The following is a 25,172-nucleotide window of genomic DNA, read 5'->3' on the forward strand; positions in this document are numbered from 1 at the left end:
ACCTTCTTCATTTTCTCAGGCCTCAGTTGTCTCATTATAGCCTTCATCATGACGCATTACGCTGGAATATGTTGGTTTGTCGTAAAGTAAGTAGAGGTGCTACTCCTCTTGATGTCTCTCTCAGCTCCAGCACACCTTAGTCTTTGATATCTGTATTATTCATGCATTTTTTCCTTTTTTTTACAGCAAGAAATGGATGAGTTGGTAAAGAAGCTACTTGCCAGAATAGAGGAAAAGAATGTCAAAAAACTCTCAAAGAAGTAAAAATAGCCATGAGGTTTGTATCTGAATTTCCAGAAGTTTGTGAGAATTGCTTATGAGTTGCATTTAGCTTGCGTTTCTTCCTCTTTTCCCCCAAATTTTACACGATTTCGTGCTTCCAATTTTTTTTTTATTCCAGTTTTTAAGGCATAAGGGGCCTATTTATACCTTAGCATTCGTATGTCGGTTATTTTGATTCTTCTACAGTCTTCTTTTTAAAAGAAAAAATAAATAAATTACATATCATATTATGTTTTATCAAACATAATCTTCAATTCCTCATTTTTTGTATTCAAATGAAATTTTAGTAGTTTTAATATGCTTATAGTCATATTAATTTGAGCTGAATGCTAATGGGAAAACTGTGATTTTTAAACTAAAAGGACTTTATAAAATTATATGACAATCAATGCTATTGTTTTTTCCCCCTCAAGTTCATCAATGATATACTATCAGAACTCTGTGTTTTAAAAACATAAAACTTTTACGATCCACTTGTAAATATATTGTCCTCATTTTTTGTGTGAAAAAAATCTTCTAATCAAACCTTGAAGATAGTCAGAAAAGTGTACATAGCTCATGTGCAATGATTTTGATTTATCGAAAAAAAAGAGGAAAAATGAACGTTTAGAAGGCAAAATAGCTGAGCAATTTAACCTTCTTTTTTCAACTTTTCTTGTGAACGCCAACATTTCAAATATGGAGGCATTTTTTAGGAAAAGGAGGTATGTATAAGTAAATCATCCCTCAGTGTCTTGGCAACTTTTCTGTCATTTGTACTTGTTTTGGTTTTATAATATTATATTTTATTGTACGCTTATTGGAGGGGAAAAAGAAGAAAAAAAGTAAAAGGGAGGGCTGCATATTATAAGTGCTCCTCGCAAAAGTAGGTGGTTGTAAGGGAGAGAAGATAGTGTTGCCCTCAGACGCTGCATAATGAGAAGAGGGTAGTCAATTGATATTCCGACACCTAGCGAACAAGCAGAGACTCAATCTGTTCAACTGAAAGGGTGAGTCTCAAGCCTCAGAAGATTTTTACTCAAACTCCTACATTTCAAATGCCCTAATGATTACCTTGTAGGAGGAGTGAATATTTTTAGTTGCCAAGTTCAGAACCTTTTAATCCCAACTGACGTGGTGTAGCACTTTTGGGGTCACCCTGTATTAGCATACTTAAAATTTCACTTACAGTCTGAGCCTGACATGAGTTTAGAATCCAATTTACTAAAACATAGTTTCGAAATGGCTTCATTCTTCAAACTTTTGATGTTTTTCCTTGAAATGAAAAATATCACAGTACATATTCCTTTCAACTAAAGAATGCCTCAGTTGTATTTTGTCTTGTTTATCAGTACATATTACTGCATTATTTGGCAAAATGATGCAGTATTAAATTTTAAGATTCTAAGAAAGATTTTGAAGTTAGTTTTTAAAGTAAAGTAGGACCAAAAATATAGCATTGCGGAACGGTGCAATATTAAGAGACTTTGACTGTATCAGTTTCAAAGACAAGAAAAGTGTGTATTTACATGATCACTTTACTAAAATCTACAGGCAATAGCTATTTTGGAGGAACATCCATCCTCAGGTCCTCAATGCTTCTTCAATTTCTTTCGATCAGATCCCATTGTAGTGTATTTTTAATGACCCAGTCGAAATCACCACTAAATTGTTTTCAATCAATGTGCCTCGAGTAGGTTATCTGTCGAGTCTTTTTTTTTTTGACATTTTTGTCGAAAATTGTAAATGCTGTGCCATTTTTAATTTTAGGATTGCATAAAACTTATGCATTCTCATCAGTTTTTTTTATAGTTAAAAAAAATCATGAAATTAATTTATTTTTTGTTCAATATCTCTATTTTTGTACTGATCAAATACAAAACCAACTTACTGGCAAAATCATCTTGATTCTGCTGAAAGAATATTTTATTTTTATTTATCTTGAAGATTATTCTAGGCTATTCATAATTTTCTAGAATTTGAGTTGTAGCTAAGGTTTAATTTTGTATTCTTATAAACGTCTAAGACTGCCTATGTATTGGTTTCTTCCCTGAGAAAAATTTTCATTTCTTAAAATCAGTGAAAGCTTTTTTTATATGTCGAAAAAATATTTGTTTACTATCTAACTCCCACCTCATCATTATGTTTCAATTTAATTTATCACCTTAGTTCCCTACCCTTCTCTACAATTGCTCAAATATTATTCTTTCATCTCTATAACTGAACTTCCAAAGTATGCATCAATCATCAAAAATGTAATGTAAAATCAAATTCTTTTTATACCTGCATTACTTGTGTTCTTCTAATTTCAATTTACTCCAAAATTTTAATTTCTATTAAATTCCCTGGGAAAAAATTGTTCATGGAAAAAGTTTTATTATCACTGAATGCTTATAATTTCTGGTTTGCCTTCATTTGCATCTTACAGTAAACAATAAAAAGAAAAAATTTAACCTGTAATTGAACATTTCACTGTTTTAAGAATTAACTCTTTAATCCATTCCATTTTTTTTTTTCTTTTTTTCTATTTCGTTTTATTGAATTGATGTTGTGTCTCTTTGTATTCATTTTCTTCAATGCAGTGCACGTGAGAAGGTTTGCCCATGAAAAATGATCTGCCTCATCATTTTGTGCAAATTTGTAAGAACTATTTGCTCATGAATTTTATAAATGATATGTAGTCTGATCTCAAATTTCAATTTTTTCTCATCATTTTGTGATTAGAAATCTCTTTTTCTTTTCCTCTTTTTTAAATCTCCTTTTTTGAGTGTTAAAAATAGAATTTGTATAAAAAAACTGCCACCTAGATTTTTAATTAATTATGACTAAAAGGATTAAAGAGAATTAGCTGAGACTGAATTTTTTGGATTTTATTTTATCTTGATCTCATATTATCCTGTTCGACGCACCCCCGACTGCAAAATGTACATTTCCAATGATCCTACTCTTACTTGTGAAAGTAATTTTCCTTCGTAATTAGTTTTATAAGTAATTTTTGTCTCTAACATATAGATGCTTCATTTTGTAAGCTATTTATTGTAATCAAAATTTTACCCAACTTTTTTGGTGATCTTCTTAATGAAGGTTTTTTTAAACAATCAATTTAGAATCTATTTTTGTATTTTTTATTTCTCTTCTCTTCATCATAATATTTTTTACTTTAATCCTCTATTTTCACATCAAAAGTCGTATTAATTTTTATCTTTGGTTCAAGTATATTTCTAAAACATTTGAACTTGTAAATAAATGAAAGGATGTATATTTTTGCAAAAGCTTGCTCAAATAATATTTAAAATCAGAAATTGTTTGTCTAAAAATTTTTGTATGTACAAAACTTTCCCTCTCTCTGCAAGCCTTGAAGAAAAGTTAGTCAGCCTTTTTTTGTAAACTACTATGTTCTTCAATGCAAGGAAAAGAGTCTTTACTAATTTTTTCTTCTGCTCCTGAAAATTATTGCGTTCTTTTTGAGACTGAAGCAAACAACTAGGAGAAATCATGTGAAGAATAAGCAATGTCAGTAAAGTTTCTTTACCCTACATTTTTTTATTTTCTCATAGTACCTAATGATAAAAAAAAGGTTTTCCTGAAATCAAAATTGTATCACCTCAAAAATAACATGCTTACTCAAACATACAATTGTGGCATTTCTGAAAGACTGAATATGTTTTTCCTTCTTTCCTTTGTATTTTATTTTGTCAATATTCCTTGCATTTTTGTATCAAGGAAAATAAGATTTGTGCAAATAAGCTTTTAATCAAGAGAAAAATAGAGCAAGTTCAATAATTATTATTATTTTCATTTATACTTGTTGGAAGCTACATTTGATAGAGCTTGTACAAGAAAATTTAAGAAATTTTTGTGTTTAAATCACCGGTCAAAATCTAACTTGATGCCAAAGTTTTCTACCCTGGATGGTTTGTAAGCTCTTCAATATCACTAATTAGATGTATGCACTAGTGTACACTCCTTTGGTATTACTATTATTTCAGTAATGAAATTAATTGCTGAATTTTCAGTGGCAATTAAGCGCAGGCCTGTTGTAAAATCATCGGGCTTACTAGTTTTTTTAGTTTATATTTTTAATACGCACAATTGCATATCATGTCCTGATAATGATTTTGTTTGCAGTATTTTTCATCAGGAGCTATAAATGAAATGAGCATGGTGCCTTAGGTAAATTCTTTTATCACAAAACTGAACAAGCTTTAAGCGTTGTCAACAAGAGCAGAATAGAATTGAAGTTCTGATTTTTAATTTAAAAAATCCTCTTTGCTTATTCCATTTTTAGTACAACTGGAAGAAATCCGCATTTTAAAAATTTACTGTGATATGATAGATGTATTTATCTATCTTATTATTTGAATGATCATGCATCCTCCTCTAATATTTTTATTGTAGGGTCTTATTTTACAACATCATGAACTAACATTTTACCCTAATCTCGGTTATCATAATGAGGATTTATCTAAAAATGTTTGAGTGTTTTCACTTTTAATCTGTTACCTTTCTTTTCCTTGCAGTTTTAGCTTTTGATGACTGGAATCATTGTCCAGTTTATCCCAGTATCCTGATTTAAAAAGAAAGAAAATAATAAGTATTTTTTTCATTCATTATATCAGTGTTCTTTTCTAGTCAGTCAATCTTTCACATTATTTATGGTTACTCAATTTTTTTTTTTATCCTATGCTTTGTGCTCCTTCCTCTCTCTCTTTCTCTCTCCCCCTCTTTCTCGGATGAGGTTTTCATTTAACTTCGGCATTTTATTTGTAGGTAACTGCGTATCTTATTTTTTACTCCAGTAATTTTCTATGATTAATTTCAGTTAGTCTGTACGTTAAGCCATCATTTCATGAATAGATTTTGTGTGTTTCACCGGAATGACAGTTTTATTTTTATATACTCTTGTATTCATGAATAAAGTTTTTATTTTCTTCAACAAAATTTGTCTATATTTTCTTCATACAATATAGTTTTCCTTTTGTATAATGATAGATAGACATTTCCTTTTGACGGCAATTAAATCTGCTTAGGTACTTCATTTAGAGCCAGTTGTGAAACTTGTTCAGGGCGCATGCATTCAGAGTTCCATTTTCAATGAGCTTTATCTTAAATCTGATTCAATGAAAAAGGAAGGAAAAAAATCTTCTTTTGAAAATGACAGTATGCATCCTACGAATTGATTCAGTGTAGAAACATATTTCTTTCAAGGTTTTTTAGTATCACAAGTGGTTATTTAAAGTCTTTCATTCCTGAAAAATCAATTTACCAGTATCTATAGTATATTGAGTAAAGTAAAGTATTGTATACGATTAGTACTGATTAATACATTTAAGAATCAGAAGTAAAGTCAGTCATATGTTACCCTCCACTCATTAGATATCCTGTACTGCACCAAAATCGCAGGAAAATTTCCGAATCCAATTGTTTTCGAAAACCAATTGTTTGTCATTATTTTTTCACATGTTCGAAGACAAGTTTTTGTGGAATGATGGATAATTGCAGTAAACTCACAACATAAAAAAGCCAGATATCATTCCTTGAACATACCAACTTTACAGTCAAACTCTTTTCATGTCAGCGGCTGTTTATTGTGGCTGAGACTGACGCCCCATCACAGGGCGAAACCATAGAATAATAGCTTATTATATTATTCCATGGCAAAAAATAAATAATAATAAAAAAAAAAAAAAAAAAAAAAAAAAAAAAAAAAACCACGAATGACCGACTGTTTCCCTACCAAGGATAAAGGATGCAAGTATTTTATGCGTGTAGACTGTAGAATACCGACGGCGTGAGTCCGCAATCACATATCTCATTTGCGGTGTCTGAAAATCTCTGCCTCTTTGTTATTTTTTTAAAGGAGAACAAATTGACATCATTCCTTGAAGTAATCGCAGAATTTTCTTCGTACAGAGAAGAAAAATCACGGCAGTTTTAAAGAATTGCCGTTGAGTTGTTTTCCGTTTAAAAAATGAAGAATCACAGGAAGTCTGCGACGTCGCAAACCGACTTATGTGATTACCGACTTACACCGTCGATATGCTATTTTTCATTACTCATGCATCATTTCAAGAATTTTTCTCACATAAAAAGGAAAGCTAGGGGGATGATTGATTATTTAGCTTTGCGCAGCAATCTACTCCAATATTATGTCAGGACTTCCGGTCAGCGAATTCAGTGCTTTTAAAAATTCGCGGGTTCTCTCGAGAGACTTGGTGAACGATGTTTGTTCGGAGAAAGTCATCGCTCTCTGATGTTCCCCGACTGTGACAGCAGCCATTTTATTTTATTCCGTTCATTTCGCACCGCCGTGAGGTGCGTGGTTTTTGTGGCAGAACTCAGTAACCAGCCGGTTAAAAATGAGGTGAATAAGTTTTTTGTACCAAATTTCCTTTAAATCCAGTGTGCTAATAGATTCAATCCTTTATAAAATTTTGTTCTTGTAAAATTTCTCATCAATTCTGCAGTTTTGTGCCCCGGGTTCCCGATGGCCTCCTTGCTCCGCCTGCATTGTTACCACGTGGATTGAATAGTTTTTCTTTTCTCGCGCATCACTAGTCCCATCGGAAAGCATATTTCTACAATAATTCTCTTAATTCTCCTCCAGAAAGTTTTTTCAACTAACTCCCACATGTTTTAAGGCCTTACACATATGCTTGAACCTTTGTGGTGGGCCCCTCAATACTCCTTGTTACCCAAGCCTGAACCTGCCCCATCTATCTAACTACAAATCTTTGAACTAAAATCCTCCTTTCCTTGCGCATCACCTTATCATGCAGACCTGAAATTAGTGGTTTCGCAGCAGCGGTAATTGTCTGTGTTGAGGTTACACGTTGCACTACCGCATGTGAAACCACCCCTCCTAGCAAGTTACTGTCATTCATTGTGCAGCTCACATAAGTTAGCCTAATCCATTCCTTAAGTCAAGCAAACTTTCTATTTAATTACTTGTAAAATCCAATTGAGGTCTGCATTGGCTGAGATGCGCGGTTCCATAGTTCACAACATAATCTTTAACAATCAAAATTTCTATGTGCTGATCTTAAGAGAACTGGTGCCCAATAGCGTTTTTTCTGGCATTATTAGATGTACTATCCAGGAGAAATGTCGCAGCATCTCAATGTTGATCGAGGAAATCCTTAGTTTCCTCCTGAACTGGGAAGATAAGACAGGTGGAAATAGTCAAATTCCTCAGAGCGATAAGAGCAAGCAGTCCATGTTAAAGTAGCCACAGTCCCACATATCAATTTGAAATTGTGCACATGAGGGCCAAGGAAGGCATTATTTAGCACCACTCCCTTGAGATTGGCACACAGAATGTTTGATTTTAATAGCTCATTGTGCTCAAGAGGTTGTGAGTATCATCGTTCAAAAGTATATAATAATGTAGCCCGCGCCAGATTTCTTGGTATTCTGAGCATTGTCCCGTGGCTAATGTTGCCTATAACCCCACTGTAAAATACCATATCATGTGAAAGCTTTATTCTTGTAAGGAGAAACACCCCATCAACGGCTTCTTATACGATTCTGTAAACTCCTAGGAGCTTCTATCATAATCAAGGTCCACAGTGTGCCAATGGGCCTGTTGCATGCTAGAGATACAGCCGCGCGAATAGACTTTATGGAGGTTAAATGGCACGAAAATTACGATGGTCACATTAAAAAAGTCTGAAATACACTCCTTACTGCGCAATTTGCATTGTTAGGAACGCGCTTTTTCAAATTTCCCGCGTCTGGGGGCAGTTTTCTAATCACCGGAAACGAGCAAACGGTGGGCTCAGTGATTTCCGGAAGATGCCGAGTCGTTGTTGTTGTTGTTATTTTTTCCTTCAGTTTGTTTACAAACCCACCGTGATCTCTTATAGTGGTCCATATACGCTTTATGTGGTAACCAAATCGATCAACTTTTAAATATCCAACACAATCCTTCTACATTTCATTTCACGATATCACGAGCTCCGATTTTTAGGTTATGTTGTCAGTTTTAGTTGACCGGAAATAGCCGCGAGTTGCCGTTAATTGTTTCCGTTAGAAAACTGCCCTCAGACGCGGGAAATTTGAAAAAGCGCGTTCCTATCAACGCAAATTGCGCAGTAAGGAGTGTATTTCAGACTTTTTCAATGTGACCATCGTAATTTTCGTGTCATTTAACCTCTAGAAAGTCTATTCGCATGACTGTATCTCTTGCATGCAACAGGCCCATTATCCATGTTATTGGTTAACAACTGCCATGCACATAAATTTCTGTGTATTATTTTCACTAAAGTTTTATGCATTTTTTACAGTTCTCTAAAACTTCAGAAGAGGCTAGCAGCCTGTGTTATGCGATGCGGTAAAAAGAAAGTATGGTTGGATCCTAATGAAATCAATGAAATAGCCAATACTAATTCCCGTAAGTACAGAATTATCTTATTTTTTCCGTTTTTAGCTTCTCACTGTATTTCCCTAGAATTGGGGAAAGTAAAGAGAGGATAAGTATCACATCTTTCGGAATGCATCAATTCTCAGTTGACCCATCGGTTATCTCACGAATTTATGCTGTATGGTGCTATTGTCTGATGCGAAATTTGTCCTCTCTTTTCTTCTCGAGTTTTAGTTGCCGAAATGAACAGCTGAGAAACAGATTGAAGCTGTGGAAGATCTTCGAAAATTTGAGAGAAACTTGGATTCAAGTTAAACACCCTTGAACTCTAATTTCAGAGAGTCTCGATTGAAACACTATTTAATCCTCTTTTTATTATTTCAGCCAAGTATCTGCCAATTTGCTTTCAAAAATGGTCATAGAGCTAGCGCATCATATGTTGAGACAAATGTCAAAGTATTGTTTATGTCACCATTCACCAGTGGTGCCACCTGACTACATGTATTAACCTGTTGAGTGGTGCGAACTCAGAGCTAATCGGAGATTGACGTTTGTCTCAACATACGATGCGGGAGCTCTAATATTATACCTATCCTTGTATTCGCAATCACTGCGCACCTTATTTTGACAGAAAACTTAATATACTCTGTGTAATCTACAAATATATTAAATACTTTTACTTATTTATTACTACATTATTTTTTGTTCCTAGGTCAAAATATTCGTCGGTTGATCAAGGATGGTTTGATCATCAAAAAGCCTCATGCGATCCACTCCAGAGCAAGAGCACGTAAACGTGCAGCAGCCAAAAGGAAAGGTCGTCATCGTGGTATTGGTAAAAGGAAGGGTACTGCAAATGCTCGTATGCCAACAAAGGTAAAATCAAATTTTGAATTTCTAGTTACCCAAATCTCTCATTGATGGTGCGCAATTTAATGTCGAAAAATTTGAGGTTCTCTTCTGGAAGTCAAAATAAGGCTTTTGATCACATATACAGGTCCAGAAATTAATCGTCATCTATGTAATTTTAAAAAATCTTCTCAATCATTAATCAGTTGTGCCTTCCTTTAAGGTAGGCCATGTAACAAGCATGGACACATTTTTGTTCATGTCATGCCACGAGTCATTGTATTAATTAGTCAAGAAGTAATTTCCTATTAGTTTTGCATTGATCTTTATCTCAAAGCCGACTGCACACACAGCAAATGGGAACCTGCCAGTGGCACATCGGTGCCGCTGTGTTGAGTGCTGATCACTGTAAACTGCGCGGGCTACGCAGTTTGCACGATCACGGATGTAACTGACTCGCCACTTGCAGGTTCCCATTTGCTGTGTGTGGAGTCAGCACAAGTTATTCATTCCAAACTTGCAAGCTGACTTGCTCCAATGATCTGTATGTTTTAGGAATTTCTTTTTCACCTAGATTGCCTTTCCATAGTTTTTGTCAATGCAAGAATACATTAAGAGGAGCTTCATCTCTTTGTCCTGGGCCTTAGCATTTTGTCTAGTCGGATTATTTGACCTCAAAAAAAGCATTTTATGCTTTGCAGCTTTGAAAAAATAGAGAAATATTTAAGCTCTGCTCTCCCTGATGGGTCTATGCCATATCATAGTGGATTGTGAAAGTGATCTATTTGGAAACAGAAGACCTATCAGAAAATGAGCAGCATCATGCCATTCTGTTTGAATCATCGATTCTGTCTTAATGGATTTTTATTGGTATTAGAATGCCTACAAGTCTCAACGGACCAGTATGAATCAGATCTGATGGAAGCAGTATTTGTTTTTCCAACCTCCTGCCAACACTGAAACGGCAGCAACTCAACTGTGTTCGGTCGATTATGGGTGGTCTGTTGCAAAAGAGCATACCCCTTTCATCTACCTTGACCTTGTATTTTTAAGGCAGCCCCAAATTAATGTATTTACCCACCAACCAACCTTACATGGACACCTTGCTCGTATTGTCAACTGTCTTTAATTTATTACAGATTCTATGGATGACAAGGCAACGGATTTTAAGAAGATTGTTAAAGAAATACAGAGATGCTAAGAAAATTGACAAGCATTTGTATCACTCGCTTTACATGAAGGCAAAGGGTGAGTTTTCATTCGTGTGCAAAATCTCACTTGAATTGTAGTTTTGATCATTCAAAATAATTTTTAAAGTCAACTCATTCCAAAAACTTAGTAAAGAGAAAAAATGCAAGCAGAACTTCCGGCTACTCAAATTCAGAGTAAAGAATGAAAATAGGACACTACTTGACAGCAGTACCAAGACGTACATAAACCTCTTTAGTGGCAGTTCAAGATAGATCACATTACCCCCTAATTAAGATGAAAATTGAAGTAATTTTGCGTATGCAGCAATAATTCTTTCCTAAAGCGTTAAAATTTTCGAGGGATAAGGGATTCTTGAAATGAAAAGGCTAAGAGCTTTCTACATTTTACTTAGGCAGTGCTTATCCGACTAGGTAGTAATGAGAGGAAATGAAAGACAGTCAAATTCTATCTAAAAGTAAAATCACGCTGTAAAGCTTGAACTTAAAGAAAATTGTTTTAGCTAAATTGTCAAGTTAAAATTTACATTTATCGGATGAAAAATTAAGGAACTTACCTTTTAAGAAAACTTAGATTTACCGGAAGAAATTTCACCTTTACAAAAGAAGGATAAAAGGTGCAGGGACAGCAAAAGTGCAACTCTTTTAAATTGTGTACCGTGGAAAAATGATATTTGACACAGGTAGCAGGGTTACCACAGTCGGGGAAAACGAGGAAATGTTGGGTCACATCAATTGCTCTCTAGAATGGGTTTGACATTTGAAACAACTTTTGTGTGAAAACCTTTTCAAATTATGTCTTTTCAACCATTTGGCATATTCTCAATTGTTAGGAAATTTTACCCATATGTGTTAGGGAATTGCATTTTCTAAATTCTGTGGCAATCTTAGAATAATCAGAAAGGGTTCTTTTTCCCTCTTACAACCATCAATCTCTCCAGCCTGTCTTTCCTCGTCCGTCATTCCAGTGGCCGATAATCGAGGTCCTCTTGTGATTAAGAACCATTTTTCTGAGAAAAATCAAATCTCAATTGCACCTGCTTTACCAGCTTACCCTGTTAATTATCAGAAAGTTTTAGGGTACTTGCAACCACTTTCTCCTAATTTAGTTATTCGGTTAGGTGTATCAATTATTAAGAAAAACACTTTTTCCAAGCATCACAGAAATTATGAATCCTTCTCTTTTCACCTGTATAATCCACATTCTATATTTTGCAGGTAACACTTTCAAGAACAAGCGAGTTTTAATTGAATACATTCACAAAAAGAAGGCTGACCAGGCTCGCGCTAAGATGTTGGCTGACCAAGCCGAAGCCAAGAGACACAAGGTCAAGGAAGCACGTAAACGACGAGAAGAAAGAGTTAAGGCCAAGAGGAAGGAACTCCAACAAATGTACGCCAAGGAAGATGCCGCCGCTGCTGCAGCTGCTGCCTCCAAGAAATAAGGATTTCATTTTTTATCGACAAGTAACTGCTTTCTGCTGTTTTCTTTTAAACTGGATGATTTCAATATCTTGTGACTTGAATTCATGTGAAAAAATAAATCATCTTTTGGTTATTTTTATTACAAAGCGGAATTTTGTTCTTATCTTTCAAAGATTCCTCACTCAGAAGATCAATTTCAGTTCACAAACATTTTTAAGAATGAGTTAAGCTATAAAGATTACTTCAAACTTCAGTGATCAACCATGGCAGATCAGAGGAAAAGACTCACACATGATCAAGAAATTTGGGGCTAGCTAAATTTTGAGTCTTTTACATTTTCTTAATTTTTTTATTGCATTCAGGATAGTCTTCATTTCAATAGATACTTATCCATTCTCTGTTGTTTTCATGATTATAATTATTTTTTCCACAAGTACCAGTTCCATCGATAGATTTAAATTTCTCATAGACCACATATATCTGCTAATGTTCCATGGGACCTCTTGAGCACGAAAAGCTTTTTTAAATCCAACGTTCTTTGTGCAGATCTTGAGAAAATCGGCCTGGTAAGTGCATTTTTCATCAATTTATGAAGTGGCTCCATTCAGAAAAGTGGCTTAGTTACTCAGATGAAGACTTGTAGCCTCTTTTTTCACTGACAATGAGTTGACAAACCCCAGCCAGCGTGATATAAAGAAAAAGGTGCTCATTCCGAGGCCACCCACATTTTTCCACCAGATCAAGCTTGTAATACTGCCAAAAATGCACTGTCCAAACTCGTTTTTCTCGAAATTGGCACGAACAGGTTGATTTTGAAAGCTCATCTTACTCACATGCTAGGAAGGAACTTCATCAACAGATCTCGAATAAGTGGCATCTAATTTCTTGGCATCGTGTGCCGTGTCCTTTGAATACATTCGTGTAGGAAAGGTTCATTTGTTGAGGAATGCTCTCTTTTCAATGGGAAAAATGTTAAGCTTTAAAATGATGGGAAAAGTGTGAACTAACGAGGAATGCATCAAGCTCCAGTGAATCATATTAAGCATTGATCAGTTTACCATTTATATTTCTGATCGTGGCTAAGTTTTAGTATCAACTGAATTAAGAAATGCCAAATTAAGGCACTAGATGCGAAAAGGGCACTTCTCGATTGTGGTGTTTCAGAATCTCTATTGGTAAGTAATCCCTCGGTGAAGAATTTAATGGGTGAATATTCCAGAATTCTTTCCATGGAAAATTGTAGAATCATAAGGGATAATCAGTAAAAATTGTAGTGAAATGGATACATTCATTTTTTCCAATGAATTAAATGTTAGAGGAGACTCTGAAACACTGCAACCGTGAAGTGCCCTTTTCGCATCCAGTGCCTCCATTCTACCTCTAAATATTTAAGTTAGCCTCAAAGAAAGACCCAGCCATGGCCTGAACAAGTTTAATTTTACATCGCATGGCATTACAGATTTCCTGTCATACTTTACTTTTTGAAAAAATGATAAATCACCATTATTGCATACCATTTTGTGCGAAATTTCTAAACTTTCCTCAGAGGAATCTTAGGTAATTTCATACCAAAATGTCAAGTAATTCATAATTCTCGACTAAATGAAGGAGAAATGATAATTTCAAAACCCATTCCAATTTTATTGAACCATGTGTTAAGTGGTTTTGCAGAGTTGCCACAGTCAGGGAAAACCGGGAAACGTCAGGAAATTTTAAAAAGTCAGGGAAAATTTGTTAAATCACCTTCATTTGCTTTCTAGAATGGGTTAGAAATTTTGAACAAGAAATTTTGCCTGAAACTTATTTTCAATTATGCCTTCTTAACCATCCATCACATCTTTAGTTGTCAGGGAATTTCACCAAAATGTGTCAGGGAATTTCATTTTTCTAAGTCCATGGCAACCCTGGTTTTGCTACAATTATACAGAAGTGTGCAACGAATCTCAGACATCAGAATAGACCTGGGATAGAACTACCTTTCCTTTTCTTAGTTTACATAGCACATTAAAATAAGACTAAGTTTTTAAGGAATAGTTTATTTGTCTAAAATTTCATGAAGTCATTTCAAGATACTTAAATGCAGCCAAAGCCTCATTTATTTAACTATGAGCTAGATGGTCTGGTCATAATTTGTCTTCTCAAGTATAATTGAATGGGGGTTTGTTTTTGAAGCTCGCAAATTAGTCTGCACCTTAATTGGATTGCCTTTTGCAATATGAAATTACAATTTCCAACTTAGTTCAGGAACGACGTATGTGCCATTCGTTGCCCAATGCACATGCATGCTTTTACAGATATGCTAGAAATTGTAGTTCCAAATCGCAAAATGTAGTCCAATTTACACTTGAATACCAGTTAGGCACGATTTAGACCATTCCTTTGTTGAAAGCAAGCTGGCATGTAATACTCTGTCTACATTCTCCGAGAAATATTTGATATCTTCTGAATAACGAAATCTTCAAATAAACCATAAAGGTTTATTCAGTATCTCCCTGAATTCATGAGCATCTTCTAATTGAAAAAGCCTCCACCTTGAATTTGAGCTATTTTTCAGGATTCAATTTTGATTTTTAATCATTTCTCCTTTAAAAATAAGAACTATCAAGGAAGTTAGAACAATATATTGTACTGGTGGTTGTTTAATATCACTCTGATCATATTAATTTGAATCAAATGAAAGATTTGCCATAATAGACTGTTCATCTGACACCTCTTGAGCCTTCGCAATATTTGCAATTTTTAATAATTCCTGGTATGATGTTTTTATAAACTTAAGTTGTGCTTCATAATCATTTTCTTTGACTGAAATGTGATGAAGCCTCTTAAATTTGCAAAGCTCCTTGAATAAGTTCAGTATAGCTGCTTTGACCTGTAACAAGAGAGAGATCAACTCAGATTTTCTGATGGAAATATCTAAAATGCAACAGTAGGATTTAACAATTATTTGAATTTTCTCCATTAAAGTTGTAAGAGCCCAAGGGATGTAACTACATTGTTGCAGCATAATCGTTGTCCCTGGAAGATCGCTCCTAATTTTTGAAGAAATAAATCATATGATTATAGAAAGTATGTATTAAACAGAATTAGAATTAGGATAGTTTACTCGAGTGAATACCTACCTCTTAGACTATTCCCAATGTGGAGCTTGAAACTTCTACAAATTACATTAACGGGGATCATTATGGTAAAATATCACTACCAGCTCTATGATTAAGCACAGTCAGCAGTAACAGATTGAATAAGGCACTGGCTACCCACAATTTTCGGCTTCGTTAAGGAGCAACGTATATACCGTTAGTTTCCTTATGCACACAAGTGTTTTTATAGATGAACCAGAAATTGTTGGTAACCCTAAAGCAGAATGTAGTCCAACCGATCACGTCATTACTTCGCTGAGCAACGAGGGAGCCTACGCATAAAAGCGGTTTCACTTGCATGCTTCTATTTAAAATTATTTTTAAAAATATGTAAATGAAGAGAAGAAATTTGTTGGGTTTTACGTAATGTTTTATCGTTTGAGGTGACAATAATTCCAACAAAATGTACAAAAACTTCAAAACCATAAGTTGGAAACCGCTGACGCCGCAAGTTTGAAAATCGCGTTAAACACGGTGCGGCCGGCGCGGGGCTGGCATGGGCATGGTGCGGACGCACGCACGGCGCGGACCGCATAGTAGCGCCTTACAAGACACCTGGATACTTCGTGCATTGCGCGTACAGCACGGTGCGTTGGGTGCGTACTCTAGTCGTTGAAAAGTCGTATTTTCTTGGTGTCGAACCTACCCCGGTGTGCACCATCTCCGAAAAGTGTACACCGCGTACTTACAATCCTAGAATCACAGGATTGTGGAGATTTTGCAATCCTGTATGTTTTCCGGTGAAAATATAATTTGCGATATTTTTTAGATAAATCGCGTTATATACATCTCTCACTTTTGCACTAAACTGCTGCACGAATGATTGATGAAGGTAATATGCTCGTATCGTTAAATGATTTGAGGTAATTAGCCACAATGTTGGCATAACCTTTTTTTTTTTTTTTTTTTGTTTTTTTTTTTGTTTAAAAAAAATAGTAATAGTAAAAATAGTAATGGAAATTTAGATACACCGAAATCAAGACACGTGTTCTTATAGTTCATCAATTGCTTCTCGTGCTATGAAATGCTTAATTTGTAACGGGTATAGAAAAAAAGAGTCTTAAAGCTAATAAAACACAATTTGAGATTTATATCGACGGTGTTAAGTCGGCAATCACATGACTCGTTTGCGGTGTCTGAAAATCTCCGCCTCTATGTTAATTTTTTGAAGGAGAAAAAATTGACACCATTCCATGAAGTTTTTGCAAAATTTTCCTCGCACAAAGGAGAAAAATCACGGCAGTTTTAAAGAAATGCCGTTGAGTAGTTTTCCGTTTAAAAAATAAAGTATGACAGGAAGTCTGCGACGTCGCAAATCGAGTTATGTGATTGCCGACTTACACCGTCGATATATCATTGTTTATAAGAGGGTTATTCGTCCGCATCCTCCGCCGGCAATAGGAGCCAAAAATGACTTTTTACAGAGCGCTTTAGAGTTCGCGAGGTCAAAAAGTCGCGATTTCGAGAAACCCGGTCAAATTGAGCCAACGCGCTGTTGCCAGCTTTTAACTTGTTTCATTTCTAAAGTTTATAACCTAAGTTAATAATGGCAATTTTAAATTGAAACTTTGACAAAATATTTCCGGAAATATTTGAGATTCATTTTCTTCAAAAACGAAAAATCGCTATTATATATTGACCCGAATCGGGTTTTTTCACCCTCCTGTAAAACTTGAACTTCTACTTTGAGTCCCCTTTGCCCATGTCCGATCACATTTGTTGTTTTAGAACTGGACTGCATTCTGCAATTTGGAACTATAAATTCTGGCTCATCTGAAAAAACACTTATGTGCATAGGGAAACTAAAGGCACATACGTTGTTTTTAAGCCGGGCCAGAATTTATAGTTCCAAATTGCAAAATGCAGTCCAACTGGAAGAAGGGCGTTGGGAGTTGGGGGTTTTGGAGGAATTGAGGGAGTGCCAATTCCCTAGAGGACGCTGAGAAGATAGAGGACTTTGGCGGTTAGGTGTCGCAGAGCGCCAAAAAGTGTCGCGAAAGCGGTTTTATGTATGTAGGTATAATTGGGAATAGTTACGATTGAGTGCTCGACGAAAAGTCTGCTGGCGTTGGCATCGATGACGGAGAGCATGTCTTGGAACCAATTGAGTTGATTGCTGGCCCGCTCGTGGCTACTCTGGAGCTCGATGAGTTTGTTATTGAGGACCATCATCTCCTGCGACTTGCTCACCGTCAGCTCGACCATACTCTTCCGGTATCCCTCCATCGCCGCCACCTCCGCTCCCTTCCTCTCCTCCAGCTCCCGCTCCACCGATATCAGGGTCCGGTACCTGTCGATCACCTCCCTGATCGAGTTGAACTCCGGCAATGACTCCACCACACTCTTCAAGTAATCCTGTGCACAAGTAAATTTAATAGCTTTTTTTTAAGATAAGAACGACTTCAAGCACGTATCCCCCCCCCCCCCCCCCAAGCCAGGGTGTCCACAAGTCCGGAAATAGTACTGATTTTTTAGGGCGGTCCGGAAGTACTGAAAAAGTGGAAATTCCGCAAAAAGATCCGGATTTTTTTTTAATTTTATGTCATTTTTGTCGCAATTTGAAAGTGAAATTTTCCGAATTTCGTCAAATATAGGTACTGAAAAAGTACGGAATTTTTTATCGGAGGAGGTACTGAATTTCTTGATAAGGTACTGTAAAAGTACTTATTTTTGATCAGCTTGTTTTAATAGACACCCTGCAAGCCGGCCCCCTCCAATATTAGGATTCATTCTCAGATCGCCCCCCCCCTTCCCACCCCATGCCGGCTAAGCCGCCCAAAATCCTGGCCACACGTCTGCCCAACTCCGAAAATAGGAGGCCAGAGGACGAGAAAAACGGAATTTAGCCGAAAATGTTCGATGAATGGGAAACGACTTTGGCACACGTTACACAGTTCCAGCTAAAAGTGCTCCCTATCCAAAAACATGTAACTTTTTGGTCCCTTATTACTGGTGCAATATGAACGTCCCTGGAGTTGGGGACTTTTCGAAATTCGTGCTTGTCTTTTCAATCTAAAATGAGATTAAAAGATTTTTATTTTGAGGGGTGGGGAGAGGGGGGTATTTCGAGACCTTTAGAATGTATAAACACTCTTCAGCAAACATATTAATTGTTAAATTCTAAAAAAGAGTACTTTAGTTTGAGGCTTTCAAAGCCAAAAACCTTCCGATGGGCCAGTGAACCTATAATTTCAAAGAAAAACGTTTGTAACTTTTCCCAAAAATGAGAAGCTGAGTAACTTTCTAATGCTATCACGGCTTTCCCTTTAATCACGATGTAATACTACCGCGCTCCTGTTAATGACTGAATACTCACCTCGTAGATTTTGTACTGGTCCACGTAACTCTGCATAACGTCTCGGATTTTGAGCGACTCCTTGATTTTCTCCTTCAACTCATTAATAGACGAATCGAATTTCTCCTGTTTCTCTTTTTCAACCTTAATCACGTGCTCCGCTCGTTCTCGCTTTTTCTCGTTCTCCTACAAAATTTCAAAAAAATTATTAATAAACTAAAAGTGCTCATCACATACAATGTTTCAGGGCTAAACAGGTGAAAATGAAATTTCCCTTCACTGGAAAAAATACATTGGACCTAGAGTCCAGACTCTTGAAACATTGACAAGAAAAAGGACTCTTGATTCAATCAGATGTAAGCTCAAATCAAAAGGAAATTAAGAGGCTTGGTGTTCTAGTGTTCAAGATTTCGATCAAGGTGACCAATTGCTTATCCTGTCCTAATCTATACGGCACATATTTGATGACATTGTAAACCAATCTTTTGCCAATATCTCGAGTTTCTTCCCACTTATTTTCCAGACCACGTCGGTCCTCCGGGAAAAACAGCATGTAGGTGCTCTCCTCCGAATTTTGTCTAGGTTTTAGGGAATTTTAAGGCGGCGAAATGAAGGTGGAGAGTGAGAGAAAATTTTTGACTTCGAATGCCACAGCGACAGAGGCATGGAGGATAAAAGGCATCTTATCAGGTTAAAAAGTAAATGAAATAAAACTAATGAGATGTGAAAGTCTCATCATCACGATTTGAAATGTTGCAGATTTTTTGTCACATTTTACTTTTTCAAAGGCAAACAACCAACAATGTCCTCTAGAATTTTTAAATAATTTTTTTTTTCCAATTCTGTGTAGAGAGACCATTTTGTAAATGCTTCGAATTAAAAACTTCATTGATTTTTCTGAAGAAAAATCCAAAAACAGCAGAAATTTTGAAACGTCGGGATCGAGATACGTGTTCTGTAACTTTCCTCATCAAATTGCGATTAAGAAGTGAGACAGAGTGTTTCCTCTCCTTCTGCGGTATTCAGCGACGCACTTCGAAACCTTCTCGACTTAAAACCTCCTCAGGAGTTTCTCATGTGTACTGAAATCCCGACACTTACAATTAGAACTTTGGTCCTAGCATTAGTAAGAGGGATTCGGCAGAGAGCGCGAGTACGTATGAGTCAACGCAACGGGACGGATCCGGCTCCCTTCAATTTATCGGATATGCAATACGGACATCCGCCGAGCAGGTTTAGTTGTATCAAAGCGCCTGACGCTCTCAACGTGGCCAATGCAATGCTGTCGGTCAGAGCTTGGTCATTCAGTATTCTATTTCGCACCCGTAGGACTATTCTGCCGTGTCAATTAAAAACGCCAATGAGCATTCAAATGTTGCCAAAGTTCTTCTCAGGAATGATTTATTTTTGAATAATGTTTAAGTATTTTTTTAAAATTTCAGAAACTTTAGATATTATTACAAACAAAATTCTCTGAAAAATTGGAAGAATAATATTTATAAATGTTGTCTAAAACTCGCGATTTGTCGCGGTTTGTCAACAGAAGTTTGGCAACGTCTGAATGCGCCTTTGGCGTTCTTCCTTACAGCACGGTAGTATTCACCGTTATGTTTCCAAAACCCTTCTATACTGTTAAAAGAGAATCGGAGACAAACTTACAATTATGAAAGTCTGATGGTTGGGGAAGGATTCCATAACTTCTTTTTGTTTCTGTCGCAATGTTGCCCACTCTGAGTCGAGTAGATCGCGATACTGCTTATTCTCCTTCCGCTTCTCCTCTAAAATCTTCTCGGTCTTTTGCAGCTCCTTTTTGACGACCATTAAATTGTAGGCAGGCGTGACGGATGGCAAATCCCATTCTGGGTACACCCTGGAAGTACAGATCATGTCTGTTGCTTATTTTCCAGTGCCACGCGGATTTAAGTTCGTTAAAAGGAAAATTGTAGTAAGGGACATATTTTAGCCGCGTGTCAACGTATGTAAAGTTCGGTGGTACATATCGATAGCCTGCAAAGTGCGAAACCGTGCATCTCCGTTTGTAACGTTAAAATCTACCTGCTCTCATACATTATTTTTTTTTTCTTTGAAAAACTAAGTAGGCAACTTAATTTCTTGAAATTTTACCCGATTTTTTTTCTGCGCATCAGAATAGGTATTCTGCAAAAATTCTAAACTCTGAATAAGTTGGCTCGTTTCTCTTCGAAAATATTAAATAGGAGCGGACATTTTTAAAAACCATTGTGGAGATACGTACGTGGTTTTACACTTTAGCCATCGATATAGGCCGCACTTTTCGGTTCATAAGACCGTAATTTCGACTCTGGTATAACCACGAATTTGGTTCATGTAACCGAACTTTCTCACTGCAAACTGGATAATGACGAGTTTGGTTGCTTGGACCAATTTTCGTAATGAATCAACTTTTATTCCACGAAAATTCTTATTTCTCTCAATCGTTTGAGGCAAAATTATAGATTTATCTTTCTTGAAAAATCAGGTCGACAGACAGCAATAAAGATACGCGTTTATGATCATTCATTTGCAATTCTAAGCGACTGCATCGCAGCGTTCCGAATTTCTAAAGATATTACAATTTTTCACTGGCAAACCCCCTGGATGTGATATAACTTACCTAAGGCCAAAAAAATGAGTGGATATGAGTTCAATAACAAAGAATGAAATAGAAAGATACAAAATAAATGAAAGCAGGAGCATCCTCAGGAATTCCAAAACATTGCAATAGGGTGTATCACTTACACGCGCCCTTACTTGCGCCACGGCCACAAATAATAGCAAATCCATCAATCTGTTCCAATGAACAGAATACCACTATAAGCTGCGGGCTTTCTGGTCAATTATTTGAACTAAAATTGTCTCAGGATATTTGGGTGGGTACTCCGTACTTTAAGTGATCTAAATTTTAATCGGCGGAAGAACATATAGTGGCTCAGACGCCTAATCATTTGTAATAATCAGTATGAACTTACTTCGTTTGTTTGAAAAATTGACTTGTTGCGAATTGCTCAGAGACTGCCTTATGAGGTAGTTCACCTTTCGGAAGGACCGATTTTTTCCCGGCATTTTCCTTTTTCAGGAATTCTGGTGCATCCGGATCCATCTCTCCTAAAATTATAGATGATGACAGTTTTTATTTCTCTCATTTAACACCCCCATTTTCTTAAATCAAAATTGTTTGTAGCTATAATGGTAATAAAATATAACTAATTCTTCGTACAGTCGACTTTGTACATGGGCAAACAAAGATCGCAAAAAAACAAGGGAATCAGAACGTTGCTGATGTTTTTGAACTCCGCGTTATTTTAACTGGAGTTTAGGCTAATTCTGAGTCAAGGGAATGTTTGTTTTTTTATGTATATCCTTTATTCATTTGTGTTAAAACGAAAAAAACCAGGACGGAAAATTGGAAAATCCCTAAGGGCTTCTCCACACGACCGCGGTTCGCGGAACTTATTTCGAGGAACTTGTTCCTGGAACAAGTTTTAGCTGAGCTAAAAACTTACAATGACCGCACTCGTTTGCAAGAAAATAAAAATTATTGAAACGCACTGCAAAAATGAGCATACAATAGAAATTATTTATGCGCCCTTTTTCCGTTGTATATTGACGGTGAAACTCCCAAACCACATATTTTTTTTGCAATTTCTATAAAGCTCAGCCTTAATTGAATTTTCTAAAAATAGGAGCAATCAAAATCATTCCATAAAGTTTTTCAGAATTTCCCCCAGAGAAGATAATTCACCGAAGTCTTTAAAATATTTGACGCAGAGTTTCAGGGCATTCCGTCAACGATTTCTTGTCCGCACACCTGTTTTGTCCAGTAATTTACGTCCACGCGTGACATAAGCAACAGTGACTTGGTCCAAGTGTCATATTTTAGTCCGTATGTAATATTATATTGACAATAATAAAATGAGAAAATTGAGAGAGACGGAAGAGTTGTTGTGGTAACTCATTTTTTAAATGAAATTTAATTTCCTTCTTTTGATCAATCTTTTTAAATTGTCATGGGTGAATATTTGGTTTTATTTCCACCCTTAAAATTTTCGATGAAAAATAAACCTTATAAATACTTTTTTTAAATGAAAATATCACTTTATTTAAAAACATTTACATTTTTAAAATGTGGCAAATATTTGTAAAACCTTCTCCAAGCGATGGCATCGATATTAAAGTCAATGAGCAGTAGTTGTATCGAAAGAAACTATGCACAAATGAACAAAAGAGGGGAAAAACCGAGAAGCACGCAATTGTCGGTTTTAGCCCATTTGTACTCGTACATCGATCTTTCAGAGTCAAATACGTCCTCTTTTGAGCGTTTGGTTGCGCTCACGCCACGCTGCAGTACAGTAAAAGTACAAAATATAAAAGAAAAAATTAATGTGCTTTGAAAATCATTAAATACGACAAGGAAATACCTTAATATTTACAAAACACACATTAAATTTTCCTTTCATGTCTATATTTTGTTTTATCAATTTAAGTTGAAGTAATCCGTGCAGAGTGTGCAAACATACCTATACAAATCATGAGTTGAAAAACGCTGCCTCCGCGAGTTTTAATAATAGGCCCTTGCATAAAGCGGAGTGATGCGACGTGCTGCCAGCACGGAACGCGCACTGGCGCCTACAAACCTAAGGGGATACTTCTCGCATTGCGCAATGCTTGAGGTATCCCTTAGGTTTGTAGGCGCCAGTGCGCGTTCCGTGCTGGCTAGCTGGCCGCGCCGCGCGTCGCAGCGTGCCACGTGCCACGGCGCTTCACTATTTCACAATAGAGGTGTTGTACAGTATTGTACGAAATTGAAGGCACTCCAACATACCAACAATAAGAATGACAGGCATCCGTTAAGAGTACGGAACTGTCCTTGCAAAATAAGTCGAGATAAGAAATATAAAGGAACATTCTTGAGTATGCCGTCAAGAAGATTTTATTTTGAATCAAGGATAAAATAGGTGAACAAAAGCGGGTTTTTGCTCGATGTAAGTGGCTTTTCTTTTTATAAAACCATCTTTTCTTCTTTATGAACACATTATTTTCATTATTAACTCATAAGGAAATCTTCTCGGCGGTTAAGAGGATATTTCTCCTTAAATTAGGTCACTTGTTCCTCTAATGAAGTTAAAAATCATACTAAACGTTATTAAATACAGATACTAGGACAGTAAGTTTTTCGAATACCGCTCTCTTTTTGTTGTCGTCACCCGATTTAATTTGCGAGGGAACTTCGTGCTTTTGAAAAATGCCATCAATCATGATACGTTGGGGTGCCTTCGATCTCATACTGTGCAACACCTCCGTGGGGAAATAGTAGCTCGAAGCGCTGCGGCAAACCAGTGCCGAAGCGAAGCTATCATGCACAGGAATAATATGAGATCCTTCAACTGAGGCAAATCAAAAGGTTTTCCAGTTCAGGTATTAAATTATGAGACTTTCTTGAAAGCTAGTTAAGTCCTGTTGCACCAAAAAGGTGTAGAGAGTTTTAGTGAATTTTCTCTCGTGGAAATGACGCTCCCTCATTTTTACCAAAAATCTCAAATTTATATTTTTCTCCGTTGGAGCAAACAAACCAACAAACAAAAACAAAAAACAAGCAAACCTTCATTCTTCCAAAACATTAAACATTTTCAAAAACGTCGTAAGCAATCGTCGTTTGTATTTTCATGTGGACCCATTAACTTTGGGTCTCAAGTGGTAAGTGGACCAAAACTCCCCTTCCGAAAAAACGCGTGGACGTAAACTACTGGAAAAAACAGGTGCGCGGACAAAAAATCGTTGACGAAATGTTATATAACCTGACGTAGAGTAGTAAAAATTAAAGTATATGACAGGAAGTCTGCAACAGCGCAAGCACGTGCATACACATGTATTCTAGTAGTTTTTTTTCCCCTAGAGGAGCGCCAGTGGAATTATCGTTATAAATTTGCATTAAGAAGTATGAAATATATCGTAAGTGTAGAGTATATGAAATTTATTAATAGTATAAAGTCAAGTATATGAACAATATGTATAAAGATACGGGGAGTTTCCTCATCAATATGTCATAAGTAAGTGTGTGTTTATATTAATCTGTTTATACAACACGATTCCTCGATACGATTTCTTCCTCATACGATTGATATTAACAGAAATAAATTGGGGACACCAAATATACAGCAGCAAGCAGTGGCCAACTGATAGGAGCGCATTTTACAGGGTTTACCAATTTTATATTAAAAATCTCACTGGCGTGTACGCTGAGGAAAAAGAGATCTACGGGAATGAATGAAATTAATTCAACTGAGAATCTTAGAACGTACGTACCGTCGAAGATGGAATGTAGAAAACAAACCAGATCCCCATGACAACCGCTGCAATGAAAGACACTCGGTAGGAATACCGGTTGCTTGATTCACACATGCGTGTCACGTGAGCACAGGAAAAATATTTATTGGCTAAAGTGGAATATTAACTGAATATTCCGCAAATATTCAGCCAACATTCTGCGATTCATCAATGAATACATTAAAATTTGAGTTGTGAACGGGTATACATTTCGGCATGAGCGGAAATGAGACGGGGCTGGCCCTCCCCCTTCCCCCAGAAATCTAATAAGTCCCCACCAAGAAATGTGACGG

The 25,172-nt window shown here is 36.3% G+C and overlaps 3 protein-coding genes across 3 annotated transcripts in view; 2 read left to right on the forward strand and 1 right to left on the reverse strand.

The window, feature by feature from the left end:
- LOC109029950 (uncharacterized) overlaps nucleotides 1-5,202 on the forward strand; it is a 32,063-nt gene extending 26,861 nt beyond the window's left edge. Inside the window, exon 22 of the mRNA XM_019040674.2 lies at nucleotides 187-5,202. Coding sequence (XP_018896219.2) covers nucleotides 187-264 — 78 coding nt within the window. The 3' untranslated portion in view covers nucleotides 265-5,202. The remainder of the gene's footprint in view (nucleotides 1-186) is intronic.
- A 1,266-nt stretch (nucleotides 5,203-6,468) lies between these two features.
- Nucleotides 6,469-12,251, forward strand: RpL19 (ribosomal protein L19). The gene is made up of 5 exons (XM_072298018.1): nucleotides 6,469-6,625; nucleotides 8,547-8,653; nucleotides 9,336-9,499; nucleotides 10,612-10,720; nucleotides 11,899-12,251. The coding sequence occupies exons 1-5, from the start codon at nucleotides 6,621-6,623 to the stop codon at nucleotides 12,123-12,125; spliced, it is 612 nt and encodes a 203-aa protein (XP_072154119.1). The 5' UTR covers nucleotides 6,469-6,620; the 3' UTR covers nucleotides 12,126-12,251.
- Nucleotides 12,252-14,728: 2,477 nt separating this feature from the next.
- On the reverse strand, nucleotides 14,729-25,026 carry LOC109029920 (coiled-coil domain-containing protein 42 homolog). The gene is made up of 6 exons (XM_072298017.1): nucleotides 24,859-25,026; nucleotides 21,525-21,660; nucleotides 20,197-20,407; nucleotides 18,559-18,723; nucleotides 17,280-17,597; nucleotides 14,729-14,974 (listed from the first exon to the last, which is right to left on the reverse strand). The coding sequence occupies exons 2-6, from the start codon at nucleotides 21,653-21,655 to the stop codon at nucleotides 14,765-14,767; spliced, it is 1,035 nt and encodes a 344-aa protein (XP_072154118.1). The 5' UTR covers nucleotides 21,656-21,660; nucleotides 24,859-25,026; the 3' UTR covers nucleotides 14,729-14,764.
- Nucleotides 25,027-25,172: the final 146 nt, after the last annotated feature.

This window comes from Bemisia tabaci, chromosome 3 (genome assembly GCF_918797505.1).
Source record: "Bemisia tabaci chromosome 3, PGI_BMITA_v3".
NCBI lineage: Eukaryota > Metazoa > Arthropoda > Insecta > Hemiptera > Aleyrodidae > Bemisia > Bemisia tabaci.

Bases quoted from the DNA above. Each gene is read 5' to 3' on its own strand.
- LOC109029920 (XM_072298017.1), bottom strand. From the start codon at position 21,655: ATGGATCCGGATGCACCAGAATTCCTGAAAAAGGAAAATGCCGGGAAA. The intron at 20,408-21,524 runs GTAAGTTCATAC...CTGTACTTCCAG, and splicing joins CAATTTTTCAAACAAACGAA to GGTGTACCCAGAATGGGATT. The intron at 17,598-18,558 runs GTGAGTATTCAG...ACTTGTGCACAG, and splicing joins ACCAGTACAAAATCTACGAG to GATTACTTGAAGAGTGTGGT.
- RpL19 (XM_072298018.1), top strand. The intron at 9,500-10,611 runs GTAAAATCAAAT...AATTTATTACAG, and splicing joins ATGCTCGTATGCCAACAAAG to ATTCTATGGATGACAAGGCA. The intron at 10,721-11,898 runs GTGAGTTTTCAT...TATATTTTGCAG, and splicing joins GCTTTACATGAAGGCAAAGG to GTAACACTTTCAAGAACAAG.